The following is a 23,187-nucleotide window of genomic DNA, read 5'->3' as shown; positions in this document are numbered from 1 at the left end:
GTGGCCCCGCCCCTTCATTGGTGGCTCTGGGATAAGTGGCGGCTGCAGCAGCCAATAGTGCGCAGGGAAATCGTGTGCTTGGGGCCGGCCCTCTGCCCGTCCAATGGACGCCGAGCCGTGGCTGCTGCCGCGGGGGCTCTGGGCTGCGGAGCGAGGCCCGGCCTTCTGCACTAAGCGGGGTGGGAGAGCTCAGGCAGAATCGCTCGGCCCATAGCGGAGCGAACGATGTGAACACGGCCCTGCGGAGGTACGGAGGGTCTCACAAGCTTGGGAACACCCCTGGGCCGCTGGAGGCGGGGCGGAAGTGGGGGTTGGCCAACGGCGAGGCTGTTCCCGTCTGACGGACACGTCGAGCCTCACACTGCCGTGTTGTTGTCCACGGGGGGTATGGTTGGGACCAATGAAGCCCTGCCTAGGCTTCCTTCCTTGACCAATGGCAGGCGGGTAGGCGCTACCTAGAGCCCGTGAAACTTGGCCCAGGCTCTGACTGATGCTGCAGCCTCCGGCTCTGCCTCCCCGACCAATAGGGCGAAGGTGGGGCGGGGAGGAACAACGCCAGCCTATGGCGCCGCGACGGCTGCTTGACTGACGCGTCTGTCCTCGCGCCGGCGTGTTGTGCCTGGAGGGGGTGGGAGTCTGAAGGGAGGGGGTGGGAGGCGGGCCGGGCTCGATGTCGCCCAATCGGCGGCTGCTGCCAGCGGGGCGGCCAATGGAATCCGAGCGCAGCGGCGCGGCGCGGCCAATGGGCGGGCGCGGCCGGGGCGCGCGGGCGGGGCGGGGCCGGGCCGGGGGCGCAGACGAGGCCGCCGCCGCTGCCGCCGCCGCCGCCGCCGCCGCCATCTTGGAGCCGGCCAGGGCCGCTTCCGCGGAGCAGTGAGCGAGCGGAACCGCCGCATCTGGCCCCAGAGCCCCGGGAGCCCTCCCCGGCCCCCCGGGAGCCCGAGCCCGGCCTGCGCCGCTGTCACGAGAGCGCCCGGGCCTGTCGCGACAGGCGCCCTCCCAGGCGCCGCCCCCTCTGCCCGCCCGCCCGCCACCGGGAGCCCGAGGCCGGCCCCGGCCCAGGCCCGGTCCCCGAGGCCGCCGAGGAGCCGCCGAGGAGCCAGGAGCCGCCGGGCCTGTGTGGTGAGAGCGCCGCCCTGCCCTGGCCGAGGGGTCCTGCCTTTTGGGGGGACCGTATTCCCGTTTCAGCCGGGTCCCCCAAAAGCATCATGCTCCTGCCGCAGAGCCTTCACCCCCCCTGCCCTCAGGGGGTCGTGCCCCCGAAAGAGCCAGACCAAGACTTGCAGGCAGTCGGCCCCCCAAAGGGGTCACGTCCTGGCCTCAGAGCCGGCCCTCCCCTTTGGGTGTCGTGCCCCCAAGGAGCACCAGCCTCGCCATCCCCGGAGTCATGCCCCTGTTGTAGAGCCGCCTGCGAGGGGTTCGTGCCCTCCAAGAGCATCTCGCTCCGTGGGCAGAGCCGGCCACCCCTCCCCCAAAAGGGTCATGCCTTGACGTCAGAGTCAGCCTCCCTGGGGGGTTATGCCCCCGGAGCTTCGTCCCTGAGACTCCTGCCTCTGATGGAGCAAAGGGGTCGGGGCCCAGAGCTCCTGCCCCTGCTGCGGAGCCACCTCCGCTCCCGAAGGGGTCGTGCCCCCTCCCCCCAGCTCCGTGCCCCGGCCCCTTTGTCCGGCCCTGCCTGGGGGAGCCCTGGGCTGGGGAGCCCCAAGGCAGCCATGCCCCTGCTGCAGAGCCTCCCGGGGCCGGGGTCCCATCTGTCTGGCCTCTCGTGTGGTGCCTGCTGGGCCTGCGGGGGGTGGGCATCCCCAGGCTAGCTTTGGCTGTGCAGGCCGGCTCCGGAGAGCCCCTTGCCCCTTCACAAGCCCTGGGGGTCCCCCCGCCCCGTGTCCCTCCCGGGTGGGACGCTGCTGTGACCCTTCTCCTCCCGTGGGGGGCACTGTCATTTCCCTGGGGGGGGGCTTCCTTGACCCCACTCATCTGGTGGGGAGGGGCTGCTCTGACCCCGCTCTCCGGGGGGGGCCGCTGCCCTGACGCGTCCCCTTGTCCTCCCCCGCAGTGTCTGACTCTGGGAGCATGAAGAGCAGGTGTCCCTAGGGCAGGAAAGATGGCAGACAAGCGAAAACTGCAAGGTACCGGCTCCCCCTCCCCCCGCGCGCCCCCTCCCCCAGGCCGGCCGGCCCCATGACTCTCTCCTCACTCCCCAGGCGAGATTGACCGCTGCCTCAAGAAGGTGTCCGAGGGAGTGGAGCAGTTTGAGGACATTTGGCAGAAGGTGCCCAGGCGGGCGAGGCCGGGAGGGGGAGGGCTGGGCCCGGGGCCGGGGGGAGGCAGGCGGCGGCCGCGAGGGCGGGGGCGCCTTCTCCCTGCCCGGCTCCCGCCAAGCCTCCGTCCGCTCCCTCCGGCAGCTCCACAACGCGGCCAACGCCAACCAGAAGGAGAAGTACGAGGCCGACCTGAAGAAGGAGATTAAGAAGCTACAGGTAGGGGCGTGGGGGGGCGACGGGGGGGCCGCAGGCGGGTCGTTCGCAGCAGAGCGCCTGCTTGTCCCCCTCAGCCTGCAGCGGCCCCGACCCCGTCCTGCTCAGCCCCTTTTCTGAGGCGCCCCGGGGCGGCGGGCCTGATGAGGCGCAGGGGTGGGGGTCAGCTCTCAGTGGGGGGGGGCCATCAGCTTGCCGCGGGGGCGCGCCCTCACCCCACTCCCCGCTCTCTTTCAGCGGCTGAGGGACCAGATCAAGACATGGGTAGCTTCCAACGAAATCAAAGACAAACGGCAGCTCATCGACAACCGCAAGCTCATCGAGACGGTAGGAGGAGGGTGATCTCGGGAGACCGGCCGGGGGCAGGGCCTGACCCTGGGACCTGCAGCCCTCAGAGCCCGCCCCTCTCTGTCCCACCGCAGCAAATGGAGCGGTTCAAGGTTGTGGAACGGGAAACGAAGACCAAAGCGTACAGCAAGGAGGGGCTCGGCCTGGCCCAGAAGGTGGACCCGGCCCAGAAGGAGAAGGAGGAGGTCGGCCAGTGGCTCACGGTGAGCGCCGGGGCTCCGGGCCAGGATGGGGGGCCCACGGTTCGGGCGCTGGCCCGGGGCTCATGGCTGCCTCGCTTCCTCCCCTGCCCAGAATACCATCGACACCCTCAACATGCAGGTGGACCAGTTTGAGAGCGAAGTGGAGTCGCTGTCGGTGCAGACCCGCAAGAAGAAGGGGGATAAGGATGTGAGTGGGGGGGAGGGCGCTGAGGGGGGCGCCGCCTCTAGGGGCCCGGAGAGGAGAATTCGGGGTCCTCCTGGGGACAGCGAGGGTCCGTAGGCCTGCTCTGGGGCCCTGGCGGCCTCAGGGTCTGGGTGCTGGGGTCTGTAGGCCAGGTAGAAGTCGGGCAGGATCTGGGGGCCCCGGGATCTGGGGAGTAAAGGCCTCCACTTGGGACCTGGAAACCGGGGTCCTGAGCCAGGTGCTGCTTGTAGAGGCTGGAAGGCCCCACAGCCGTCCGGGTGCTGCCGCTTCAGGGCTCCAGAGCTCCGGTGCCTGGGAACGCTGGGGCCCCGGAAGCCGGGCTCTGTGGGCGCTAGCGGCCCGCTCCCTGCAGTCCGGGGGTTGGGACCCACAAGCTTGGGTCAAGGCAAGGTTCTGGGGCCCTTGGAGGGCGCATCTGTTAGCTCTCAGCGGACGAGGCCTCCTTTACGCCGTGAAGGCCAAGGGCCCCGGACACTGGCAGGCGGGTGCGTGGGTCTGGCTGGACCCTGTGCCCTCTGCATTCCCCGAGCCCAGGACAGCGTTTGCTGTAGAGGGGCAGGTAACGGGTGCCGACCGGCTGACTTGGGGGGTCTCAGAGCTGGCGGCCTGGAGGCTGGGACACAAGGGCCTAGGAGTGAGGGGCTGGGACGCAAAGGCCTATGGGAGTGAGGGGCTGGGATGCAAAGGCCTATGGGAGTGAGGGGCTGGGATGCAAAGGCCTATGGGAGTGAGGGGCTGGGATGCAAAGGCCTATGGGAGTGAGGGGCTGGGATGCAAAGGCCTATGGGAGCGAGGGGCTGGGACGCAAAGGCCTATGGGAACGAGAAGCTGGGACGCAAAGGCCTATGGGAACGAGAAGCTGGGACGCAAAGGCCCATGGGAGTGAGAGGCTGGGATGCCAAGGTTAAAGGAGCAGAATAAATCAGAGCCGGCGACAATAGGGGCACCACCTGTAGAGGCTTTCGGGGCTTGTTGGGGGAGGGCAGGGGACTTGGGAGGTGACGTCTGTAGGTCCGAGCTAGACTAGAAGCTGGGATCCCGGGTGTTCCTGTCCCTGGGTCTCTGGGCCCTGGATGCTGGTGTGCGAGCGGGCCCGGCTGGCTACGGTCCGGCTGCTGTAAACCTGGAAGCTTTAGGTTTGGGGGGACGGGGCTGGGTTCTAGGAGACGGGGAGCTTGGCTTCTGGGGTTTGGGAGGGCAGGCAGCCTGTGTGTGTGGCCGGGGGGCTCAGTTACCCGCGCCGCTCCCTCTGCCCCCTTCCCTTTGGCCGTGTGTGATGCTGTGCTCCCGCCCCGTGAGTAATTCTGGCTTGGGGATGTCCGAGGGTCTGGACAGCCGGACGCCGTCTGTCGTGTAGCGCCTGGGATCCAGGACGGGGCTGCCTGGGGCCTGGTTCCCGGGGTCTCCGGGGCCTGTGGGGTCTGGCTCCTGGGGTCTCCCGGGGTTTTGAGTCGGCTCTCCCACGCTGCCCACAGAAGCAGGATCGGATCGAGGGCTTGAAACGGCACATCGAGAAACACCGCTACCACGTGCGCATGTTGGAAACCATCCTGCGCATGCTGGACAACGACTCCATCCTGGTGGACTCGATTCGGAAGATCAAGGACGATGTGGAATATTACGTGGACTCCTCGCAGGACCCCGACTTTGAGGAGAACGAGTTCCTCTACGACGACCTTGATCTCGAGGACATTCGTAAGGAGCCGGGGGGCGCGCAAGACGGGCTCGGGGGGCCTGGGTCCGAGGCGGGGGCTCGGGAGCCTGGCCACGTTCTTTTCCACCACAGCGCAGGCGCTGGTCGCCACCTCCCCCCCGACCCACAGCCACATGGAGGATGAGATCTTTAATCAGTCCAGCAGCACGCCCACCTCCACCACCTCCAGCTCCCCCATCCCGCCCAGCCCAGCCAACTGCACTACGGTGAGCTGAACCCCTGGGGCAGCCCAGAGCGGACGGGGATCCTGGAAGCCCCTCTGACCTCGAGCCCCCTCAGGGACGACCAGGAGAGCTTTGTGAGGTCCCGGGACCCCGGCTCATCCTCGAGAGGTCCCTGAGTGGGTGGGGTCTGGGAGCCAGTCTCTTCTGGCCCCTGATCCTATCTTCTGAACCCTAGGAAAACTCTGAAGACGACAAAAAGAGAGGACGGTCGACCGACAGCGAAGTGAGCCAGGTGGGCCCCTGCCTCCCCTTGTTTGAACCCGGCCGCCCCCGGCCCTCCCGCGCCCTGACCGGTCTCTCTCCTTCCTCCCTCAGTCTCCGGCCAAGAACGGTTCCAAGCCTGTCCACAGCAACCACCACCCACAGTCCCCTGCTGTGCCGTCCAGCTACCCGGCCGGCCCCGCCCCTGCGCCCCCCGCACTGGGCAACGGGCCTGGCAGCAATGGGGCTCCCGTGGCGCCTCCCAAAGCCAACCCCGCCCCGGGCCACAACGCCAGCACCCCCACCCCATACGCCCAGGCCGTGGCCCCTCCCGCGCCGAGCGCCGGCTCCGCCCAGCCCAGGCCACCCAGTGTCCAGCCCGGCGGGAGTGGCGGCAAACAGAACGGGGCCACCAGTGAGTGGGGGGTCGGGGAGACGCGGGACGTGTCCGGGAAGCGGGGTCGGAGAGCTTTCCCTCGTGACGCTCCCTCCTCGCCTGCAGGCTACAGCTCCGTGGTGGCCGATAACTCTTCAGAGCTGAGCCTGAGTGGCAGCAGCAGCGGGGGAAGCAGCCAAGCCCTGGGGCCCCCCCCGGGTCCCCACAACCCGCCCCCCACCGCCACGTGAGTCACAGTCTCAGGCCTCCCCCTGCCCCGAACAGCCCACAAAGGGGAGTGGGCTGGGGATAGGCGGGTCCTGCCAGAGTTTGGCTCTGAGGGTGCTCCAAAAGGTCCCGAGGGCCCCGGCTTCCTCTCCTTCCTCGGGGACCCTCCCAAGAATCCCGGTGTCTTGTCGTCCCCAAGGCAGGGAGATCCCCCTCCCCCAGTGAGCCCTGACTTCCTGGAATTGTTGTTTCTCCCACACCCAGGAAGGAGGCATCTGGGGCAGCGCCGGCAGGGGCAGGGGGCGTGGGCGCGGGTGCAGGGAGTGGTGCTGGAGGACCCAGCCTCCTGGTGCCCCTGCCCGTGAACCCCCCCAGCTCCCCAACACCCAGCTTCAGTGAGCCCAAGGCAGCTGGGGCCCTGCTCAACGGCCCCCCCCAGTTCAGCACAGCCCCGGAGATCAAGGTGAGAGCCTCACAGCGCCGTGCCACAGCTCCTTCCGGCCCCTGGCCGGCCCTCGGGGGGCAGTGCGGGGAGAGGACGACGGGGACCTTGGCTCCCCAAGTGCCCTGCTCCCCGACCCTCTGGCCCATGGTGCCTCCCTCCGCCCGCAGGCTCCTGAGCCCCTGAGTTCCCTGAAGTCCATGGCAGAGCGGGCGGCCATCAGCTCCGGCATCGAGGACCCCGTCCCTGCCCTGCACCTGGCCGAGCGTGGTGAGTGGGAGCCCCGGGAGCCGGGCCGCGAGGGGGTTCCTGCAGGGGGCTCTCCTCCAGACGCCTCCTGTCCTTCCCCCACAGACATGCTCCTGGGCAGCAGTTCGGCCCCTCCGGCCTCAGCCCAGCCGCCCCTGCAGCTGTCCGAGGTCAACATCCCCCTGTCACTGGGCGTCTGCCCCCTGGGGCCCGTGGCCCTCACCAAGGAGCAGCTCTATCAGCAGGCCATGGAGGAGGCTGCCTGGCACCACATGCCCCATCCTTCCGACTCCGAGCGCATCAGGCGAGTGCCCGGGGGCACCACAGGGAGCCGGTGGGGGACAATGGGGGGGGCTGGGCATCCTGGGCCCTGGGGGGTAGGTTGGTCCCTGTGGGGACAAGGCCAGCCCCCTGTGGTGGCAGCACAGGCTTGGGTCTTGACCGGCCGTTCCCTCCCCCTCCACAGGCAGTACCTGCCTCGGAACCCGTGCCCGACCCCGCTGTACCACCATCAGATGCCACCTCCCCACTCGGACACAGTAGAATTCTATCAGCGCCTCTCCACGGAGACCCTGTTTTTCATCTTCTACTATCTGGAGGTAGGGGGCCGGGGGAAGGGCCACCCTTCGGGAGTCCCGGCCCAGGCAGAGCCCATTCTCACCCCTTGGAAGACTGGACCAAGCTGTCCTTCAACCCCTGCCCTTTGACCCCCACCAGGGCACCAAGGCTCAGTACCTAGCTGCCAAGGCCCTCAAGAAGCAATCATGGCGATTTCACACCAAATACATGATGTGGTTTCAGCGGCACGAGGAGCCCAAGACCATCACAGACGAGTTTGAGCAGGTGAGGGACCCCAGGCCCCCCAGCCTCTGCACCCCGGGGACTGGTGACTTGGCCAGATTTCAAGATGGATTCCCTCTGTTGTCCTGTGGATTTTCTGCAAGATTCTGAGAAGGGCCTGGATGCAAAGGGGAAGCCCCCTTCTCCAAACACTGGAGGGGCCCTACGGCGGGGAGGGGCCGTGAGGATGGTCCTGTGAGGAAGCTCTTCGATGCTAAGGCCTCTATTCCAGACTCTCAGACGACTGGCATCGGGCCGGCTACTTCCCGACCCTGGGGGCGGACGTTAGCTTATCCATCTCCTCCACACTTTTTTAAAATTTAAATTTAATTTTTAAAAGTGGATATTGTCTGGGGGGAAGAAACATAAACGGACTGTATAAGGATCGGTTGGCAGAGAAAACCAGATCTGAATTGGCTTTTGTCTAAACCCGCAGCCTGGGTCTGGCATTTGTTTGATGGCATTGCACGTCTTCCCGGACTTCCCAGGATCCGTCCTTTGTGGTCTTTGTGGCACCACTGAGAATCGAGGGTGGTGCTGGGTGGGGGGCTTCTACTCACGTCTCTTACCTGCAGACAAAGGGCTCTTGGAGAACATGGGGCTGAAGTCCCACCCTCCCTGGGCTAAGAGCATTCACTTCGTGGCCTGCCACAGGGCCCTGGTGTCCTCCCTCCCCCAAACGCGGAAGGGCCCGTGGCACCCTCTGGCCTTCCAAGGCCCTGACTTTCCTGGTCTGTCTTCCTAGGGCACCTACATCTACTTTGACTACGAGAAGTGGGGCCAGCGGAAGAAGGAGGGGTTCACCTTCGAGTACCGCTACCTGGAGGACCGGGACCTGCAGTGACCCCTGCCCGCTGACCCTTTCCCCCTCCCCTTCCTGCCTGCCCCCAGCACTTGGGGCCAAGGACTCTCCTTTCCCCGCCCCTCCCCAGATGGGGAAGGACTTGTTTTTCGTAAACCTATTTTCATTTTTGAAGATATTTATGAATAAATAGTTTTATATGACGTCCGCAGTCCTGCGCTGGGTTCTAGCGGCGCGGGGGCCGGGCCAGCTGGGGGTGGAACTGCGAGTTGTAGCGCCTCTTGCGTTCGTCGGCCTCCTCCTCCTCCTGCGGCTGCTCTCCTCGCAGGGCGGCCATCAGGGCCTCGGTCCGGGCCCGCTCGGCCGCCTCCCTCCTCAGACGCTCGGCCCGCAGCTGCTCCAAGGAGCTTCCGCCAGAGCTGGGGGGGACAGGGAAGGGAGAGAGGCTCTGAGCAGCCCGGCCCGGTTTCGACTTCACTTACCCATAGGTGCCATGGGGGGGGGGGGGTGCCTGGGCAGGCCCTGGTTCTCAGCCTTCCGGCTTCCCAACGGCTCGCTTGGCCGGCCCTGCCCCTTACCTCTTGAGGCGCAGCTGCTCCGGCTCCTTGCGGCGGACGCCCCCTTCGCCAGTGCCTTTGTCCCCCTTCTTCTTGCCCAGCTGCCTCTTCAGCTCCTGAAGCGGGTCCAGCTGGCTCTTGGCTTTCTCATTGGGCACGGGGCCGTCCTTTCCCCTGGGCTCGGGGGGCAGCTGGTACCACGGGGGCTGAGTCTGGGCCTCGGCTGCGCTCTGGCCCAGGTAGGTCAGGATCCCCAGGGCCTTTTCCTGTTGTTCCTTGGGAGAAGAGGGCAGGCGAGGGGTCAGGGGCCGCTGCCAGGGCCCGCTGGGGGCGGCAAAGCCGAGCCCTGCCCCCTCTCACCTTGGTCCGCCGCTTTTCTTCCTCGTACTCCTTGTTGCCACAGGTCTTGCCCTTGCCTTCTTCCACCAGCTCCCGAAACAGGTCCACGGGCCTGGCGCCCGCGCCGGCCGCTGGCGCGCTTGGCCCGGGAACGCTGGCTCGGGCTCGTTTCCGGAGGAGGTCGGTGCGGGCCTGGGGAAGGAGCTCGTTAGGACCCTGGCCAGGGGGCACGCACCGGGAGAAACTCACAGATAGGGAAGCTGAAAGGGGGGCCTGGGGGGGGCGCCGGCATCCCGGGCAGCAGGGCGGGGGGCGCAGGGGCACCTATCCGGGGGCACTCCGGGGCACCCGGGAGTGAGGCCCACAGAACAGGGGCTGTCCGTGCTGGGGACATCATTCTTAGCGCGCTGCCCCAGGTACAGGCAAGCTCCACCCGCCCCGCCCCGCCCCGCCCCCACCTCCCCGCGCGTGCGCAATGGCGGCTACCCCGCCTCGATGGCGCCTGCGCCCTATCGCCGCCGAGCCCCGTACCTCCTGTTGGGCCAGCAGCGCCCGTCGTTCCCGCTCCCGCTGCTCCTCCCGGGCCTGGGCTTCGTCCTGCCGTACCCGGGCTACGTTGTCCTTATTTCGAACATGCCAGCTCTTCTTCGGGAGGATATTCATGGTCCCGCGCGTCGATACTTCCTCCGGAGTTATTGGCCCCGCCCCCGGCTCGTCCTCTTAGCCCGGCTTCCCGCTTTTCATTGGTAGAAACTGTCTGCCCTGTGATTCGCCCCACCTTGAGGACGCGCCTCGCCTCCCCCCTCAGGCGCTGATTGGTCGAAGGGACCTAGCGTCCCAGAAAAATGGTGCATAGTCGTGCCTCTTTCCTGATGGCCCCGCCCCATTTGGAATGCTGATAGTTGATTGGCTAGTCCATATCCCGCCTTGCCCTATCGTCTTTCTCCGATCGAGCGCAGCTCAAGGGGTGGAGCCGAGAGAATGAGAAAAACGCTGATGGGACGAGGTTACGTTTATTAAGAGGGTTTTGGCACTGCGACGCCTGGGCTTCCGATGGGAACTCGGGGCTAGGATTTCAGGCGACCTTTACAACCTACCCCACCGGCCGGCGGATTGGCCAGGAGGCCCTCAGTCTCCCAGAATCCCCAAGGGCACTTCTGCCGCGAGATCTCATGGGACTTGTAGTCTCCGTGCCTCCCACTCCTGGCGGGCGAGAGTTGGAAGATGTCCCTCCCCTCCCCGCCGACCCCCGAGCCCGCTCCGGTGGCTTCTCGGCATCAGAGGTCCCGCTCCTCCCCGCTGAGCGCCACAATCCTCTGGGCCAAGAGTACTTTACTTTCGCTTTCCTGAGGACGAGGAGAGAGAAGCGAATGAAAAGAGAAGCGGCCCCCGTCCCCGTCCGGTCCCGGTCCCGTCCCCGCCCCCGCCCGGTCCTCACCATCTGAATGTGCCCCTTCAGCTTGGAGATCTGGCGGCCGTAGGAACTGGCCAGTGTCAAGGTGTAGACCATCAGGACGCTAGGGGAGAGGAAGGACGTGAAGACCCTTTCCCTTTGGAGCCCCCTCCCCCCGGGCGTCCCTGACCCACCTTGACACGAGCATCAGAGGGACAGCGAAGCTTAGGGTCCCCAGGAAGAAAAGGAAATCTCGGGCAGTCCGGGGCAGGCCCTGGATGGCGTGAGGTATAGCCGCCCAGATGGTCACTTGGCCCCGGAAGGGGCCACACAGCTTGGACGGTGGGATCCTAGAAACGGGAATCGGGGTGAGCGCACGGACGGGACCCAGACTCGGGCATCGGGAGCGGGCGTCCGCGCTCCGTCCCCGGCCTCTCGGTAAGGGGGGAGGAGTTGTGGCTCTGCTTCTGCCCCCGGTCCCTAAGACCGGGCTCGGGAGGGCTCGGCGCACGCCCGCCTCTCTGCAGCGCCCCCTGACAGCCCCGAGCTTTCGCGGGAGGGTCGGGGGGAGGGGCCGGACGCCCTGAACACTCACACGAAGATGCCGTAGAGCACGGCGACGGCCGAGATGGCCAAGCCCAGGAGCAGCACCAGCGGGAAGAAGAAGTTCGCGGTGGAGGCCCGGAACGTGCGAGAGGCCGGAGAACAGAAGAAGAAGAGCGTGAACTGCAGCGGGGGAGACTCGTCAGGGCCCCGGAGGCGCCGGGGGAGACTCGGCAGGGACACCCTCCCTCCCTCCTGCCCCTTTCCCCTCCCCCTCCAGGCCGCGCCCCTCACCCTCTTCAGGTAGAAGACGATCAGGAATTTGATTGTGTTGAGCCCCGCTAGGAGCGGGCAGTAGAAGGCCCCTATCCAGACCAGCGTCTGCCCATACACGAGCCCCAGCACCTCCTCCGGGACCTGGAACTCCATGGTCCCCAGCAGACGACCCAGGCGGCCGCAGCACATAGTGCCCAAGAGTCTAGAGGAGGAAGGAGGAGCGAGCCGGCTCAAGGCTTGCGTTCTCCCGTCAGCTCCCAGCCTCGGGTACCCACCGAGCAGCCAGCACTCTACTTGCTGGTGGGCAGTCGGTTTTCTGGACCTGAGTATGGGGACTGGGCAGAAGAGGGGGAAGTCTTAGGGAAGGGAGGATGGCCAGGGCTTCTCGGCTAGCCAGGAGGGGGCGGAGTTTGACGTACTTGCGCGGGAACTGGACCAGCAGCGGGATGGCCAGGGAGGTCAGCAGGTCGAACAGCAGTAGCTTGTACATCTCCTGTCCCACCCGGGTTTCCCAACACTGGGGATGGGGTTGAGGGTCCGTCAAGTAAAACCCAAGGCACCGCTCCCCGTCTCCTTGTCCCCACCCCTCGGGGACCCAGCATCCCCGGTCCTTGCCCCCTTGAGGCTCCAGATGTTCTGCCCTGCTCTCCAGGCCTTGAGGACCCCGGCCCTCCCCCACCCCAGTCCAGGCGTCCCCAGCCCTGTCCCCTTTGCCGGGATCCTGCCATCACCGGGTGTTCGGCGTAGTTGTAGCCGCAGGTGGCACAGGCCTCAGCCTCGGGCTTGCCCCCGCAGGTGATCTCGTTCCAGAGGGACGCCAGCAGGACGACCAGCGAGGCCAGGCGGAGAAACACGGTCCTGGGGGGCGGGGAAGGCAGGCGGTGGAGCGGCGGGGAGGGAGGAGCCCCAGCCGAGTGTGGGCGGCGCCAGGCCCAGCCCCAGAGTCGCTCCCTCCGCCGGATCACCTGAGAAGCAGGAGCTGGAGCTGGCGACTGCGGGTGTAGCCCTCCAGGCCAGTGATGAGGCCGAAGACGGGAGGCAGGACGAGGTTAGCGGCAGATATAAAGATGGACGGCAGATAGGCGACCAGCAGCTTCAGGATGGGCGTCTCCAGGACCACAGGGTCGTTCTGAGGCGGAGAATGGGGCGGAGGAACAGACCTGCCCTGAAGGTCTCAGCCTCCCGGCCCAGCACCCCTTCCCCATTCTTGGCCCCCCCTCAGCGCCTGGGTCACACCTGCAAAACCTTGTTGGGGTCCACGGCCCAGTAGATCCCGTAAAAGGCCGCCCCCAGCACGGCGAGCACCAGCAGGTTGAGCAGTATCCTGGCCGCCCACAGGCCGGCCCACTGCGCCCGGCTCCGGGCCTCTGCGCGCTTCCTCTCCGAGGCCTCCTCCAGCTCCACCTGTGGAAGAAAGCGCGCAGACCTCGGACTCCGAGGCCGGAAGGCTGGCAGCCGACCCTTACCTTTCTGGGCCCCCCGCCCCCAGCTCTACCTGCGTCTCAGCTCCCCGAGCTCTCCGTTCTAAGCATCTCCCGCCTAAATCCTGGGCCGCCCCGTCGGCTGGTCCCCCTCCCCTTCCCAGCCCCGTCCCTCTCCTCGAAGCTCTAAGCCCCGCCCCCAGGCCGGTCCGGACTTCTGCGCCCTGTCCATGGTCCTGCTCCTGCTGCCGGGAAGCACCTGCAGCTCGTAGCGCAGCGCTCGCCTGCGGAGCTCCACCGGGCCCGTGCCCCGGAGCCCGAAGTCCCAAGCCGAGAAGATGCGGTGGCTGTAGCTGGTCAGGGCCCCAGACTCGCTCAACAGGGTCTGCTTCAGTCCGGACACCGACCTGGGATGGGGGAGGGTCCTCAGTGCGGCCAGCGGGGCTGGGGTTTGGGGGGGAGGGCAGTTGGGGGGGGCAGCGCCGGGGGGGAGTGCAGCTGGGGGGAGGGCAGCTCGGGAGGGAGTGCAGCTGGGGGGAGGGCAGCTCGGGAGGGAGGGCAGCTGGGGGGAGGGCAGCTCCGGGGGGAGGGCAGCTGGGGGGGATGGCAGCTGGGGGGAGGGCAGCTCGGGAGGGAGTGCAGCTGGGGGGGGAGAGGGCAGCTGGGGGGAGGGCAGCTGGGGGGAGGGCAGCTGGGGGGAGGGCAGCTCCGGGGGGAATGGCAGCTCAGGGGAAGGGCAGCTGGGGTGGGGAGGGCAGTTCGGGCAGGGCCCGGGAAGGGCTGAGGAAGGTCCGGGTCCGGGTGCCTTGGGGACTCCTACCTGTGGAGAATCAGGAGAAGGCAGAGGAGCCCGGAGACGAATGTGGACAACAAGTAGGCCACTGGCAGCCGGAAGGTGCCGCCGGTCAGCTGGGCAGGGTAGAAACCGTAAAAGAGGGGAGACCACTCTAGATGACCCTGTGAGGGAGACAAGAGGCAGGCGGGCAGGAGGAAGCAAAACTGGGGGCAGCGGGGTGGACCCAAGGGGAGGCCGGGATGGACAACATGCCCCTGGGGGGACTGGGAAGCCTCCGCTTCTTCCTGTCCGGTGCCATTGGTTGCAGGCTGGGTTTGTGCTCCTAAGCTCTGGGGCCTAACGCTAGGGCACAGGGGGCGGGGCCTGACTCGGGCACAGGGGGTGGGGCCTGACTCTTGAGCACGGGGGCGGGGCCTGACACTAGGGTACAGGGGGTGGGGACTGATGGGCACAGGGGGCGGGGCCTGACACTAGGGCACAGGGGGCGGGGCCTGACTCTTGGGGACCGGATCCTTACCTCTCCAGAGAGCAGGTTGATGAGGTGCGTGGGATAGTCCACAAGGCCCTGGGGGAGCGGGTCATAGGGGCCGCAGGGCTGATGGACCCCGTGCGAGGGGGGCCCCGGGATGGGCCCCAGCAGGAGGAGGGGCAGCAGGGTCAGAGCTCCTTGGAACAAGGCCCCCAGAATGTTCAAACCCAGCAGAAAGCGAAGTAGTGTGAAGTAGGACTCGGTGCCTGCCCCGTACTGGCCTGGACGGAGAAGAGATGTTAGGGGTCCCCTGGCCCGGCGGCTGCGTCCCGGGGGACCCTGGTGTCCACAGACCCCACTCACCCCCGATCCTTGTCAGTGTGGTCCTCCAGGGAACCAGTATCTTTGGGGCTCCAGCCAAGCGAGCCCGAGCTCGGCCCAGTAGCAGGGTCCCCTTGGATCCCCGGGTGCCCGACGCTGGCCTCGCTGGGCTGCCAGCTTGGCGCTTCCTGGGGAGAGGGGGCAGAGGCACAGACTGGCGAAAATGAAAGGGAGAGGAGAGAAAACGGGGGGGGGGGTTCTGCCCCTCACTAGCGCCCGGGGTAAGGGAGGAGGCAAGGCAGGAGCTGGGGCAGGGGCGGCCTCTCACCACCGCAGCCGTTTGGCCTCCAGGGGCCAGGGCAGCTCTCGAAGGGCCTGGGATTCTGGGGGCGTCGCGGGGGGAGACGCCTCGTGCAGCCGGTCCTCATGCTCGCTCTGCTCCAGAGGCGCCTCTGGCTCTCCCCAGGGAGGAACCCCGGGACCTCTGTACCTCACTGTGGCCGAGCTCGGGAGCTGGCTAAGTAAGGTGGACAGCGATGGGCCTGCGGTGCCGGGAAGAGAAAGGATGGCAAAGCTTAAGGGGATCCAGGACGCCTTTCCCCACCCTGACAGGGGAGGGGGCGCCTGGTTCCAGCCTGAGCCTCGCCTTCCCCAGCAGGCCCCCCTCCTGTTACCCCGCCCCCTCAGGGCTCCCTTTCCTTTGGGCCCCTAAGCTGTGCCCCTGCCCCCAGCTCTGTTCACTCAGATACTTAGCTCCCTCCCCCGGGGGGACCCAGGGATGCCCCTGCCCAGTCCTCTTCGGGTTCTGAGCATCAGCTTCCTCCAGGGACTTTCCTCTAGCAGCTTATTCTCCGTAGGAACTCACATCTCCTCCCCCAGGCTCTCAGGGAGCCCAGCATCCCCCCTTCCCCCCCAGCCCAGCCCCCTAAGCTGCCCCGCGCTTCCGAGCCCGGAGGACCTTAGCGTTCCCTCCCACCCCCACCAGGACTTTGGCCTGGGGCCACTTCCTCCTTCCTTCAAGAGGGCCTAGGGGCCCGGTCGGAGCTCACACCTTCCTCCTCTCTCCTTTTTGGGGATCCTTTCCCTCTCTCCCCAACCCCTACCGACCTCCTCCTCCTCGGCCAGGCCCCCTGGGGATCCAGTCCTCCCCCACCGCTCCGGCCTCCATTCTCTTGGGTCCCTGCGGCTATTGCAGGGCTGGAAACCTGAGCGCTCAGGTAAGGCCGGGGCGGGGCTGGCCCCTCCCACACCTGGTCTCCCAGCAGCGTTCCCATGGCTGCCCTGGCACCTGGCGCAAGGCCTGGCGGGGGCTGTAGTCTGCGGCCCCCCCCCCCCCCCCCCCTGGCAGAAGCTCTGTCCTCCCCGTTCCCACACAGGAAATCTCCAAGGGGGGGGCTCCCTTCCAGACAATCACCACCAAAGCTTTTGTCCAAGGCTCTTTATTGAGAAAATTAAAATTGCACCCCCCAAGGAGCCAGCCCGGGGGGCGCCGGCTTCAGGATTCCCAGCCCTGTCAGCCCCGGGAATAAGGCTCATCCTGCCCCAGCCCGCAGGGCCTCGGGGTCCCGATCCTCCTGCCCCTCTGGGATCCAGGCTTCAGGGTCTCCAGCCCCCTCAGCCTTGGCACCCCCAGGGATTCTGGTGTCCCCTCAGATCTGTGGGGAACTCAGTGCCCAGCCCTGCCCTGCCCGGCCCCAGGGGTTCCTCACTCCTCCCGCAGTTTGTCCGGGGGCGTGGGATGCTTGTTCGGGAGGGTCTTGGCTTCGGAGCGGGCACCCCCGCCCCTGCGGCCAGGGCCTCCCCCCCCCAGGGCCAGCCCGAGCAGCAGGCCCCCCAGGGCCAGAAGGTGGATGCAGAAATAGATGGAGGCCCAGTAGCGAAGGGTGTCCCTCAGCGAGAGCAGGACGAAGCCCATGCACATGTAGTCGTAGGCCCGCATCTTCAGGAACCAGTGGGCCCAGTCCCAGGCCTGCTGGGCCTTGGGGCCCAGGCGGCTGCGCAGGCCGGACTCCAGGCAGCCCTCGGCGGCCAGGCACAAGGGGATGGTCAGGAAGCTCAGATAGTAGCCGGGGTGGATGCCGTGCCAGTAGGCGCTAAGCAGCATGGTCCAGGCGCTCCTGTGGGGAGGTGGGAGACGGGACAGCGAGAGTCAGGGGGACGTTGGGGGTCGGTGGGGGTGAGGGGGATGGTGGGGGTGAGGGGGATGGTGGGAGTTGGGATGGTGGGAGTTGGGGGGATGGCGGGGGTCGGTAGGGGTGAGGGGGATGGTGGGGGTCGGGGGGATGGTGGGAGTTGGGGGGATGGCGGGAGTCAAGGGCACGGGGCCCTCCGCTGCCATCCCCGCTCCCGGGGGCTCACCTCAGCACGTAAGAGCGGGCCGGCGCGCTCTTGTAGACGTACTGGGCGAGCCACCACTGCACCGTCATGTTCCAGTACCGCATCCCATCGCGGACACGCACACAGAAGTCGGTCTGCTGGCAGTCGATGTTGCGGATGGTCTCGTAGTCGTATTTGGTGGCTGCTCCGGCTTCTGGGCTGGAGGGACGGCTGGAGGTCAGAAGGGGCCCCGACGCCCCAGCCGAAGGGGACGGGCCTGGGCCCACCGGGGTGACCAGCTCTGCCTCCAGAACCTTCGCCCGAGGCTTGCAGGCCCACCCTCAGGGCAGGGCCCAGCTTAGCCTGGGGGGTCCCTCGCCCCTCACCCCTGCATCTCAGGCCACCAGGGGCCACGGGTGGGGGAGAGCACCCTCTCCACTATAGGATGGCCTGGGTGGTCCCACCGACCAGGGGAGCGCCCGGAGGCCCGCGGGGGAAGGGGCATCCCTGGGTCCCAGCCACCCGACCCGTGGTGGGCGCTGACCTGTCCGGGGCAGGATAGGGCTGGGTGGGGCCGCCCCCGGCCCTTGACTTGGCCCCCACGGGGTAGGCCCCGAATCCGGCGGCTATGCAGTCACACTCGGCCGCGATCCAGGCCACGTAGAAGCGCATCCGGAAGGCGAAGAAGACGGGCACCATGTAGAAGAGGCGGAACGCGAAGGGCCGCTCGTAGAAGGCGTCCTCCCGCACGGCCTCCAGCGGGAAGAGCCAGGAGGACAGCAGGAAGAGCAGGCCAAAGAGGGGGGCCGGCCGGGCTCGCAGCAGCAGCGGCTCCCAGCTGGGCACCCGCGCCGGGCCTTGGTGCACCCAGTCGTGGAACGTGCGGTAGCGGTAGAAGGGGCCTGTCGGGAGAGGCCGGGGCAGAGGCGGGCGCTGGGGGAGGGGAGGCCGGGCGCTGGGGGAGACACACGGGAGGGAGCACAGCAGACCAGGGCCCAAGGTCTGCCTCATGAGTCGCCCCCCCTCCTTCCCCCCAGGGAGAAGCTCCTCGGACTTCCCATTCCACCGAGAAGGAAATGGCGCTTCCATTCACACGGGCAGGAGCCACCGTCACACTGCCCACGGCCGGGCCCACTTGGGACACACAGGCGGGAAGTGGCGGGTCTGGAGGCCCCTCACGTTACCAGTCGGGCCAGGGAGGTTAAAGGGCTGCTAAGGGTCCCAGGTGGGACGGAGCCCGCTTCCCCGCCCAGCCGGAGGCCTGGGGGACAGGGCCCGGGCAGGGGCTGCTCACCCGTCAGGAGCCCCACGTAGCAGTAGCTGTAGCTGAGCACCTGGGGCAGGGAGGGCACGGCCAGGAGCTGCCCCACGGTCGGCCGCTTCTGGGGGTCTGTTTCCTTCTGCGCCCGGAGCTCCTGCACCTCGCTGGCCAGGCTCACCAGCTGGGAACGGGCGCGGGTCAGGGCTGGGCCCATCTCCCCCAGGGCCCCCTCCCCCAATCCTTCCTGCGCTCCCGGCGCCCGGACCCTTGCCTCGGGAGCTAAGACCTGGAACTCGGGGCTCAGAGTTGGGGGCTCCCCTTGGGGCGCTGAGAGCTGCTCCCGGTCCCAGACCTCACCTTGAGTGTGAGCAGCAGCTGCACGGCGTTGGTGAAGGGCGTGGGGGCGGGGAGCCCCAATACAGTGACCATTCGGAAGAAGAGCAGGTAGAGGAAGGTCCAGGCCAGGGCCAGGGCGTGGCAGGACCTGCCCAGAGGAAGGGGGAGGGAGAGACAGACACAGCCCGTCAGGCCCGGCTCTGCCCAGCCCGGAGGCCGGGGGAGGGGCGCTGCCGCGGCCAGTTACCTGGGCCAGGTCTCCATGATGATCCAGGTGCCCAGCACGGTGACCAGCGAGTGGAGGATGTGGGGTCCGCAGGTGAGCAGGGTCAGTGCCACACCCACCCCCGCCGCTCCCCATTGCTTCAGCCCGGGCCCTGGAGGCGAGCGGGAGGTGAGCCGGAGGCAGTGGGAGAGGAGGCCCTCCGCCCTCCTCCCTTCCCCCCTCCGCCCAGAGCCCCGGCCACAGGAAGGGGAACACACTCACCCGCTTTCTTAAAGAGGAAGCCCACGGGGATGGAGATAAGGAGGATCGCAAGATACTGCCACTCCTCGGGAGTCATGTTTCTGGGGTGGGGGTGGGGCCTGAGTGACCCACGCATCCCCCTCCCCAGCTGCTGAAGCCTCGGGATGAGTCCTCTCCCGAGTCCTCAGGCCCCCCCCCCCACCCCCGTAATCTTCTCCATCCCTTGGACGGCCCGGACACTCCTCCCTGATCTGGAGCAGACGCCTCTCCTGCGCCCTGCACCCCCCATCCCCTCCTCCCTTCCCTCCTCCCCCGCCTCCCTCCCTCCCCCGCCTCCCTCCCTCCCCCCTCCCCGCGCCCCGCAAGGTCCCGAGCGTGCCCCTTCTCCCTTCCCCGCCGCTCCCCAGGGTGTCCGAGCCTCCCTCAGTCCCATCGGGCTCGAGATGAGGCCCCCGGAGCCCCCTCCCACCTGCAGCCCAGAGGCCAGGCTGGGACCCCGTCGGAGCAGCGGAGGCAGCCTCCCGGCTCCACCCCCTGCAACTTGGGCCCAGCCCGCCCCCTCCTGCGGCCGCCTTCCCTTCCGGATCCGGGGCGGAGCCGCAGGCACCCGAATGGGAGCCCCGACTCAGAGGGCCCAGGCAGAGAGGGGCAGGGCTCTGGGTCGAGTGAGGAAAGGGGGCGGGGCCTATCGGAGGACCTGGCCTGTGGAAGGGAGGGGGGCCGAGGCCATAATTTAAGTAGAGGGCGGGGCCATGGGCTCAGACTTTCCAAAGGGGTGGGGCCGAGGGAAGGGCTACTACCAGGGGCGGAGCCTGGCCACAAGGCATCGGGAAGGGGCGGGGCATGGGCAAAAGTGGGGACCGGCAGGGTGAGGGTTCCGGTGGGGCGTGGCTGAAGTCCGAGGGCTCGCAATGGAATAGGGGAATGAATTAGGGAAAGGGACGGAGTCCGAGGACCGGGCATTCGGAAAGGGGCGGAGCTGAAGCCCGGACTTTGGAAAGAAGGGGGTGGTGTCGACCTGCAAGGGTGCCTGAAAGAGGCAGGGAACGAAGGCGGGGCGTTTGGGCAAGGGGCGGAGCTGAAGGTGAGGACTTCTAAAGGGGTGGAGCCCAGGGGATGAGCTACGCACAGGGGTGGAGTCTGACGACGAATCTGGGGGAAGGGGGGAGATTTGGCAACGGGGCGGGGTTGAATATTTTCCTCCAGTCATATTTTGGGCGAAATATTTTGAAGGGGGCGTGGCTCTGGCTGCAAGAGCTCGGAAGGGGCGGGGCTGGGACCGGGCTCGCTGTGACGGCTGGAGGAGCTACTGGACACGTGGGCGCCGGCAGGCTCGGGGAGCCCGGCCCCCGAGCGGCTCTGGAGCCCGACTCCATGCTGGTGGTGGAGGTGAAGGCGGGCCAGGCCCTGGTGTGGAGCGCCGAGGCTGCCCAGGCGCTGCGGGAACGGCTGGGCGTGGGGGGCCGGCCCGTGGGGAGCCTGGCTCGGGGACCCCGGCAGAACGCGCGGCTCGGCCTCCCGCTGCTGCTGCTGCCGGAGGAGGCCCGCCTGCTGGCCGAGATCGGCGCCGCCACGCTCGTCACCGCACCGCGCCGAGAATCCGGCCGGCAAGCCCAGGTGCCCGGTGGGGAGCGCAGGCAGGGAGCCCGGGAGCGGAGGAGCCCGGGGGAGGGGCCAGGGAGCCTAGAACCCCGGAGGAGGACGGGAGAGGCCGGGGAACCTGGGACTCCGGCGGAGGGGGCGAGGGAGAGGAGAGACCCCAGGGAGGGGCAAGAGAGAGTGTAGCTCAGGGCAGGGGAGCTTAGCGCTCCTGGGGAGGGAGCAGGGGACAGGGGAGCCCAGAAGCCCGGAGGGGGCGGGAGAGGCCGGGGAGCTTCGGATCCGGGAGGGGGCGAAGGACTGGGGACGGGACAGGGGAGCCTAGGACTTGTAGGGAGGAGGGGCAGGGCCTGGGGGCCTGGTCTCAGCTGAAAGCCTCCTCCTCCCCAGGCTGCGGCTGTTTACCGGCAGGAGCAGGAGGCTGGGTTCCGGGAGCAGCGGGCCCTGGCGGCCGAGGCCCGGCAGAAGCGCCTGCAGGACCTGGCGGAGCACATTGCCCAGGGCCGGGCCAAGAAACAGCGGGGGCCTGCGGAGTCGGGGCAAGGAGAGGAGGCAGGTGAGGTGGAGGGCCTTTGGGGGAGGGGGCGGGGTCCCTGCAGCCGTTCCACCTCTCCCGCCTTGCTCTTCCCCTTCCCCCAGCAGGCCTGCAGCCCCCTTTCCCAGAGACTGCCATGCTAGTCCAACTGCCCACGGCGCGCCCCCGACCAGCCTGGGCCAGGCCCCTGGACTGGCACCACCCGTCCCCAGATTGGCCCCATGCTGGAAACCCGGCTCATGAGCTTCGGTACCGAGTCTACAAGGACCTGTGGGAAAGGGGCTACTTCCTCACCTCCGGGGGCAAGTTTGGGGGCGACTTTCTGGTCTATCCAGGTGAGCTGGTTCTTGTCCCCTTCTCTGTGGCCCCTTCATGTGTGAGCCGTCTGTCCTGGAGCTCCGATAACACAGAGAGAGCCGGGGACAGGGCACGTCACTGCTTCTCTCCGGGCTTCTCCTTAATCTTGAATTGCAGACAAACCCCCATAGGTCTGGCAGCTTTACCCTAAGGGAGGCCCTGACCTCTGGGCCTCAGTTTACTTCTGTGTAAAATGGGGGCGATGGGATTTGGGGGAGGAGTTGCAGAAAAGCAGGTTTGGGTTAGGGAGCTGCTGCAAAGAGGAAGGGCCTGTTCTCACTGGGGGGCTCCAGGCGAGAGCTAGATGACCACTGTCTAAGACCGTGTGGGTTCTGGACCCTGAGCTCATCCCTCTGCTGTGCTGCTGACGTGGAGAGAGAGAGCACTGACTCCCAAATCAGGAGGCCCTGAGTTCAAATCCACTCTCAGACATTTAGCACGTACAGGCTTTGAGACCCTGGCCAAGTCACTTAACCCAAACTGCCTCCACCCAAAAAAATTAGGGTCAGGCTGGAGCCCCCCTGTCAGCTCTGATTCTGTCCCCTTTGCCTTTTGCCCTCCTGGCCCTCGGTTTCCTCAGCTGTTCCTAGTGAGCCTCGGCCGCCCCCACCTCTGTGCTCCTGTCCTACATGGCTGTGGGAGGTTTAATCAGCCCTGCCTCCCTCCCTCTGCACTCCAGGAGACCCCCTTCGCTACCACGCCCACTTTGTGGCCCAGTGCTGTGCCCCCGGGGACCCCCTCCCGCTGCCGGATCTCGTCTGTGCCGGACGTCTTGGGACCAACGTGCGCAAGACCCTGCTCCTGTGCTCCCCCCAGCCGGACGGCTCTGTGGCCTACACCTCCCTGCACTGGGCTGGCCTGCCGTGATTGGGGAGGGGGCCGGAGGCCTGGCCCCAGCCTTTGGACCGGCTCCTGGTGCCAAATGAACCCAGATGTGCTCCTTGGACTGCGCAAGGAGAGGGGGAGCCACCTTTTACTGCTTAACCCGAATTAAAACCTCCCGATGGGCGCTGACCCTGGGGGCTGGGCCCTTCCAGGAGGCTGAGTCAGCTCCAGCCTTCCCTAGAGCTTCCCTCTGGCCTCAGTCCCCTCACCCTTAAAATGGGGACTGCAGGAAGAGGCCTGGGCCTTCTCTTCCCCTGTTACATTAATCCTGAGACAGACAGCTAAATGTTGCCTTGCTGGGAGGGATCCTGAAGACCTGAGTTCTACTGTGCCCTCAGACCCGTTCTGGCTGTGTGGTCCCGGGCAAGTCATTTCCCTTTGTTCTGAGCCAGGAAAAGGGGCTAATCCCTATTTCCCAGGGTTGCTGTAGAGAAGAGCTGAGATCATTACTGGAAAGCACTTCCGGCAGTGACTGGCACGCAGTAGGTGTGGTAGAAATGGTGGCATTTAGCCGTTCTTGTCTTCACGTGTGGACATTCTGGGCCCTTCTCCCTCCTGTTTGTCCCTCTCTGGGACCCTGGGAGCAGCCTAGCCCCAGAGCCCTTGCTGAGTCCAGAGACAATCTGCTGAACACGACGTTGCCCCATTGTTTGTTTTGTTTTTAAACTTTATTTTAATACTACATTATTTTTCCAATCACATTCTCTTGTTGTCGTGGTTGTCGCAGATTCTTTTTTTTTTTCATTAAACTTTTAATAGTGCTTTGTTTTCCCAAATAGTTTTCAACATACATTTTGGTCAAACTTTTGTGTTCTAAGTTTTTCTTCCTCTTTTCTTCCTCTCTCCCTCCCCTCCTCCTCCCCGAGGCAGTGAGCAATCTGGTGTAGGTCAAATAGTTGCCATCCTTTTAAACATTTCCATATTATTTGTCGTGTTGTGCGCGGAGAATCGACCAAAAAGGAAAAAACAAACCCGTGAGAAATAAAGAGCAAAAGGGAAAAATCCTGTGCT

At 66.6% G+C, this 23,187-nt stretch overlaps 6 protein-coding genes across 8 annotated transcripts; 2 read left to right on the top strand and 4 right to left on the bottom strand.

Moving 5' to 3' along the window:
- Nucleotides 1-189: 189 nt before the first annotated feature.
- Nucleotides 190-1,714, bottom strand: LOC127557618 (translation initiation factor IF-2-like). Its single transcript, XM_051990928.1, has 2 exons — nt 1,608-1,714; nt 190-1,159 (listed from the first exon to the last, which is right to left on the bottom strand). Exons 1-2 carry the CDS (start codon nt 1,712-1,714, stop codon nt 190-192), a joined length of 1,077 nt encoding a protein of 358 aa, XP_051846888.1.
- Nucleotides 859-8,509, top strand: CNOT3 (CCR4-NOT transcription complex subunit 3). Of its 2 annotated transcripts, XM_051989689.1 has the most exons (18): nt 861-1,122; nt 2,054-2,126; nt 2,202-2,269; nt 2,403-2,477; nt 2,712-2,801; nt 2,897-3,025; nt 3,117-3,212; nt 4,706-4,925; nt 5,017-5,150; nt 5,344-5,400; nt 5,484-5,784; nt 5,872-5,992; nt 6,238-6,436; nt 6,586-6,685; nt 6,770-6,968; nt 7,131-7,263; nt 7,382-7,507; nt 8,250-8,509. In XM_051989689.1, the coding sequence occupies exons 2-18, from the start codon at nt 2,102-2,104 to the stop codon at nt 8,346-8,348; spliced, it is 2,172 nt and encodes a 723-aa protein (XP_051845649.1). In that variant the 5' UTR covers nt 861-1,122; nt 2,054-2,101; the 3' UTR covers nt 8,349-8,509. The 2 variants fall into 2 exon arrangements, with proteins under 2 accessions (XP_051845648.1, XP_051845649.1); XM_051989688.1 differs by having other exon boundaries at nt 859-1,122; nt 5,484-5,992.
- LENG1 (leukocyte receptor cluster member 1) lies at nt 8,467-10,104 on the bottom strand. Its single transcript, XM_051989707.1, has 4 exons — nt 9,734-10,104; nt 9,224-9,394; nt 8,885-9,138; nt 8,467-8,725 (listed from the first exon to the last, which is right to left on the bottom strand). Exons 1-4 carry the CDS (start codon nt 9,863-9,865, stop codon nt 8,533-8,535), a joined length of 750 nt encoding a protein of 249 aa, XP_051845667.1. The 5' UTR covers nt 9,866-10,104; the 3' UTR covers nt 8,467-8,532.
- Nucleotides 10,105-10,196: 92 nt separating this feature from the next.
- On the bottom strand, nt 10,197-15,757 carry TMC4 (transmembrane channel like 4). Its single transcript, XM_051989690.1, has 15 exons — nt 15,529-15,757; nt 14,750-14,963; nt 14,464-14,609; nt 14,149-14,381; nt 13,656-13,792; nt 13,095-13,242; nt 12,651-12,818; nt 12,380-12,543; nt 12,146-12,272; nt 11,834-11,931; nt 11,433-11,616; nt 11,191-11,321; nt 10,790-10,945; nt 10,641-10,719; nt 10,197-10,548 (listed from the first exon to the last, which is right to left on the bottom strand). Exons 1-15 carry the CDS (start codon nt 15,587-15,589, stop codon nt 10,480-10,482), a joined length of 2,115 nt encoding a protein of 704 aa, XP_051845650.1. The 5' UTR covers nt 15,590-15,757; the 3' UTR covers nt 10,197-10,479.
- Nucleotides 15,758-15,844: 87 nt separating this feature from the next.
- MBOAT7 (membrane bound O-acyltransferase domain containing 7) lies at nt 15,845-19,384 on the bottom strand. 2 transcript variants are annotated; one of them, XM_051989691.1, is made up of 8 exons: nt 19,270-19,384; nt 18,822-18,901; nt 18,582-18,711; nt 18,356-18,482; nt 18,032-18,179; nt 17,282-17,639; nt 16,780-16,956; nt 15,845-16,538 (listed from the first exon to the last, which is right to left on the bottom strand). In XM_051989691.1, the coding sequence occupies exons 2-8, from the start codon at nt 18,895-18,897 to the stop codon at nt 16,127-16,129; spliced, it is 1,428 nt and encodes a 475-aa protein (XP_051845651.1). In that variant the 5' UTR covers nt 18,898-18,901; nt 19,270-19,384; the 3' UTR covers nt 15,845-16,126. The 2 variants fall into 2 exon arrangements, with proteins under 2 accessions (XP_051845651.1, XP_051845652.1); XM_051989692.1 differs by lacking the exon at nt 19,270-19,384 and having other exon boundaries at nt 18,822-19,050.
- Nucleotides 19,385-19,998: 614 nt separating this feature from the next.
- Nucleotides 19,999-22,952, top strand: TSEN34 (tRNA splicing endonuclease subunit 34). The gene is given in 4 exon segments (XM_051989695.1): nt 19,999-20,417; nt 20,790-21,056; nt 21,059-21,269; nt 21,971-22,952. Coding segments are annotated over 4 exon segments (909 nt in total). The 5' UTR covers nt 19,999-20,174; the 3' UTR covers nt 22,159-22,952.
- The last annotated feature ends 235 nt before the right edge of the window (nt 22,953-23,187 follow it).

Source organism: Antechinus flavipes, chromosome 3, assembly GCF_016432865.1.
Source record: "Antechinus flavipes isolate AdamAnt ecotype Samford, QLD, Australia chromosome 3, AdamAnt_v2, whole genome shotgun sequence".
NCBI classification, from domain to species: domain Eukaryota; kingdom Metazoa; phylum Chordata; class Mammalia; order Dasyuromorphia; family Dasyuridae; genus Antechinus; species Antechinus flavipes.
The sequence above is the reverse complement of the archived record's forward strand: the minus strand, read 5'-3'. Positions and strand labels throughout refer to the sequence as shown.

Coding starts and splice junctions, on each gene's coding strand:
- LOC127557618 (XM_051990928.1), bottom strand. CDS start 1,714: ATGGCTGCCTTGGGGCTCCCCAGCCCAGGGCTCCCCCAGGCAGGGCCG. Junction 1,160..1,607: donor CGACCCCTTCGGGAGCGGAG/GTGGCTCCGCAG, acceptor TCCCCCCAAAAG/GCAGGACCCCTCGGCCAGGG.
- CNOT3 (XM_051989688.1), top strand. CDS start 2,102: ATGGCAGACAAGCGAAAACTGCAAG. Junction 5,993..6,237: donor AACCCGCCCCCCACCGCCAC/GTGAGTCACAGT, acceptor TCCCACACCCAG/GAAGGAGGCATCTGGGGCAG. Junction 6,686..6,769: donor CCTGCACCTGGCCGAGCGTG/GTGAGTGGGAGC, acceptor CTTCCCCCACAG/ACATGCTCCTGGGCAGCAGT.
- LENG1 (XM_051989707.1), bottom strand. CDS start 9,865: ATGAATATCCTCCCGAAGAAGAGCTGGCATGTTCGAAATAAGGACAAC. Junction 9,139..9,223: donor AAGAAAAGCGGCGGACCAAG/GTGAGAGGGGGC, acceptor TCTTCTCCCAAG/GAACAACAGGAAAAGGCCCT. Junction 8,726..8,884: donor GAGCAGCTGCGCCTCAAGAG/GTAAGGGGCAGG, acceptor TGTCCCCCCCAG/CTCTGGCGGAAGCTCCTTGG.
- TMC4 (XM_051989690.1), bottom strand. CDS start 15,589: ATGGAGGCCGGAGCGGTGGGGGAGGACTGGATCCCCAGGGGGCCTGGC. Junction 14,964..15,528: donor GCCTGGCCGAGGAGGAGGAG/GTCGGTAGGGGT, acceptor CCGGCACCGCAG/GCCCATCGCTGTCCACCTTA. Junction 11,617..11,833: donor CTGGTCCAGTTCCCGCGCAA/GTACGTCAAACT, acceptor TTCCTCCTCTAG/ACTCTTGGGCACTATGTGCT.
- MBOAT7 (XM_051989692.1), bottom strand. CDS start 18,936: ATGCGTGGGTCACTCAGGCCCCACCCCCACCCCAGAAACATGACTCCC. Junction 18,712..18,821: donor CTTCCTCTTTAAGAAAGCGG/GTGAGTGTGTTC, acceptor GCTCGCCTCCAG/GGCCCGGGCTGAAGCAATGG. Junction 16,539..16,779: donor GCCCGCTCTTACGTGCTGAG/GTGAGCCCCCGG, acceptor ACCTCCCCACAG/GAGCGCCTGGACCATGCTGC.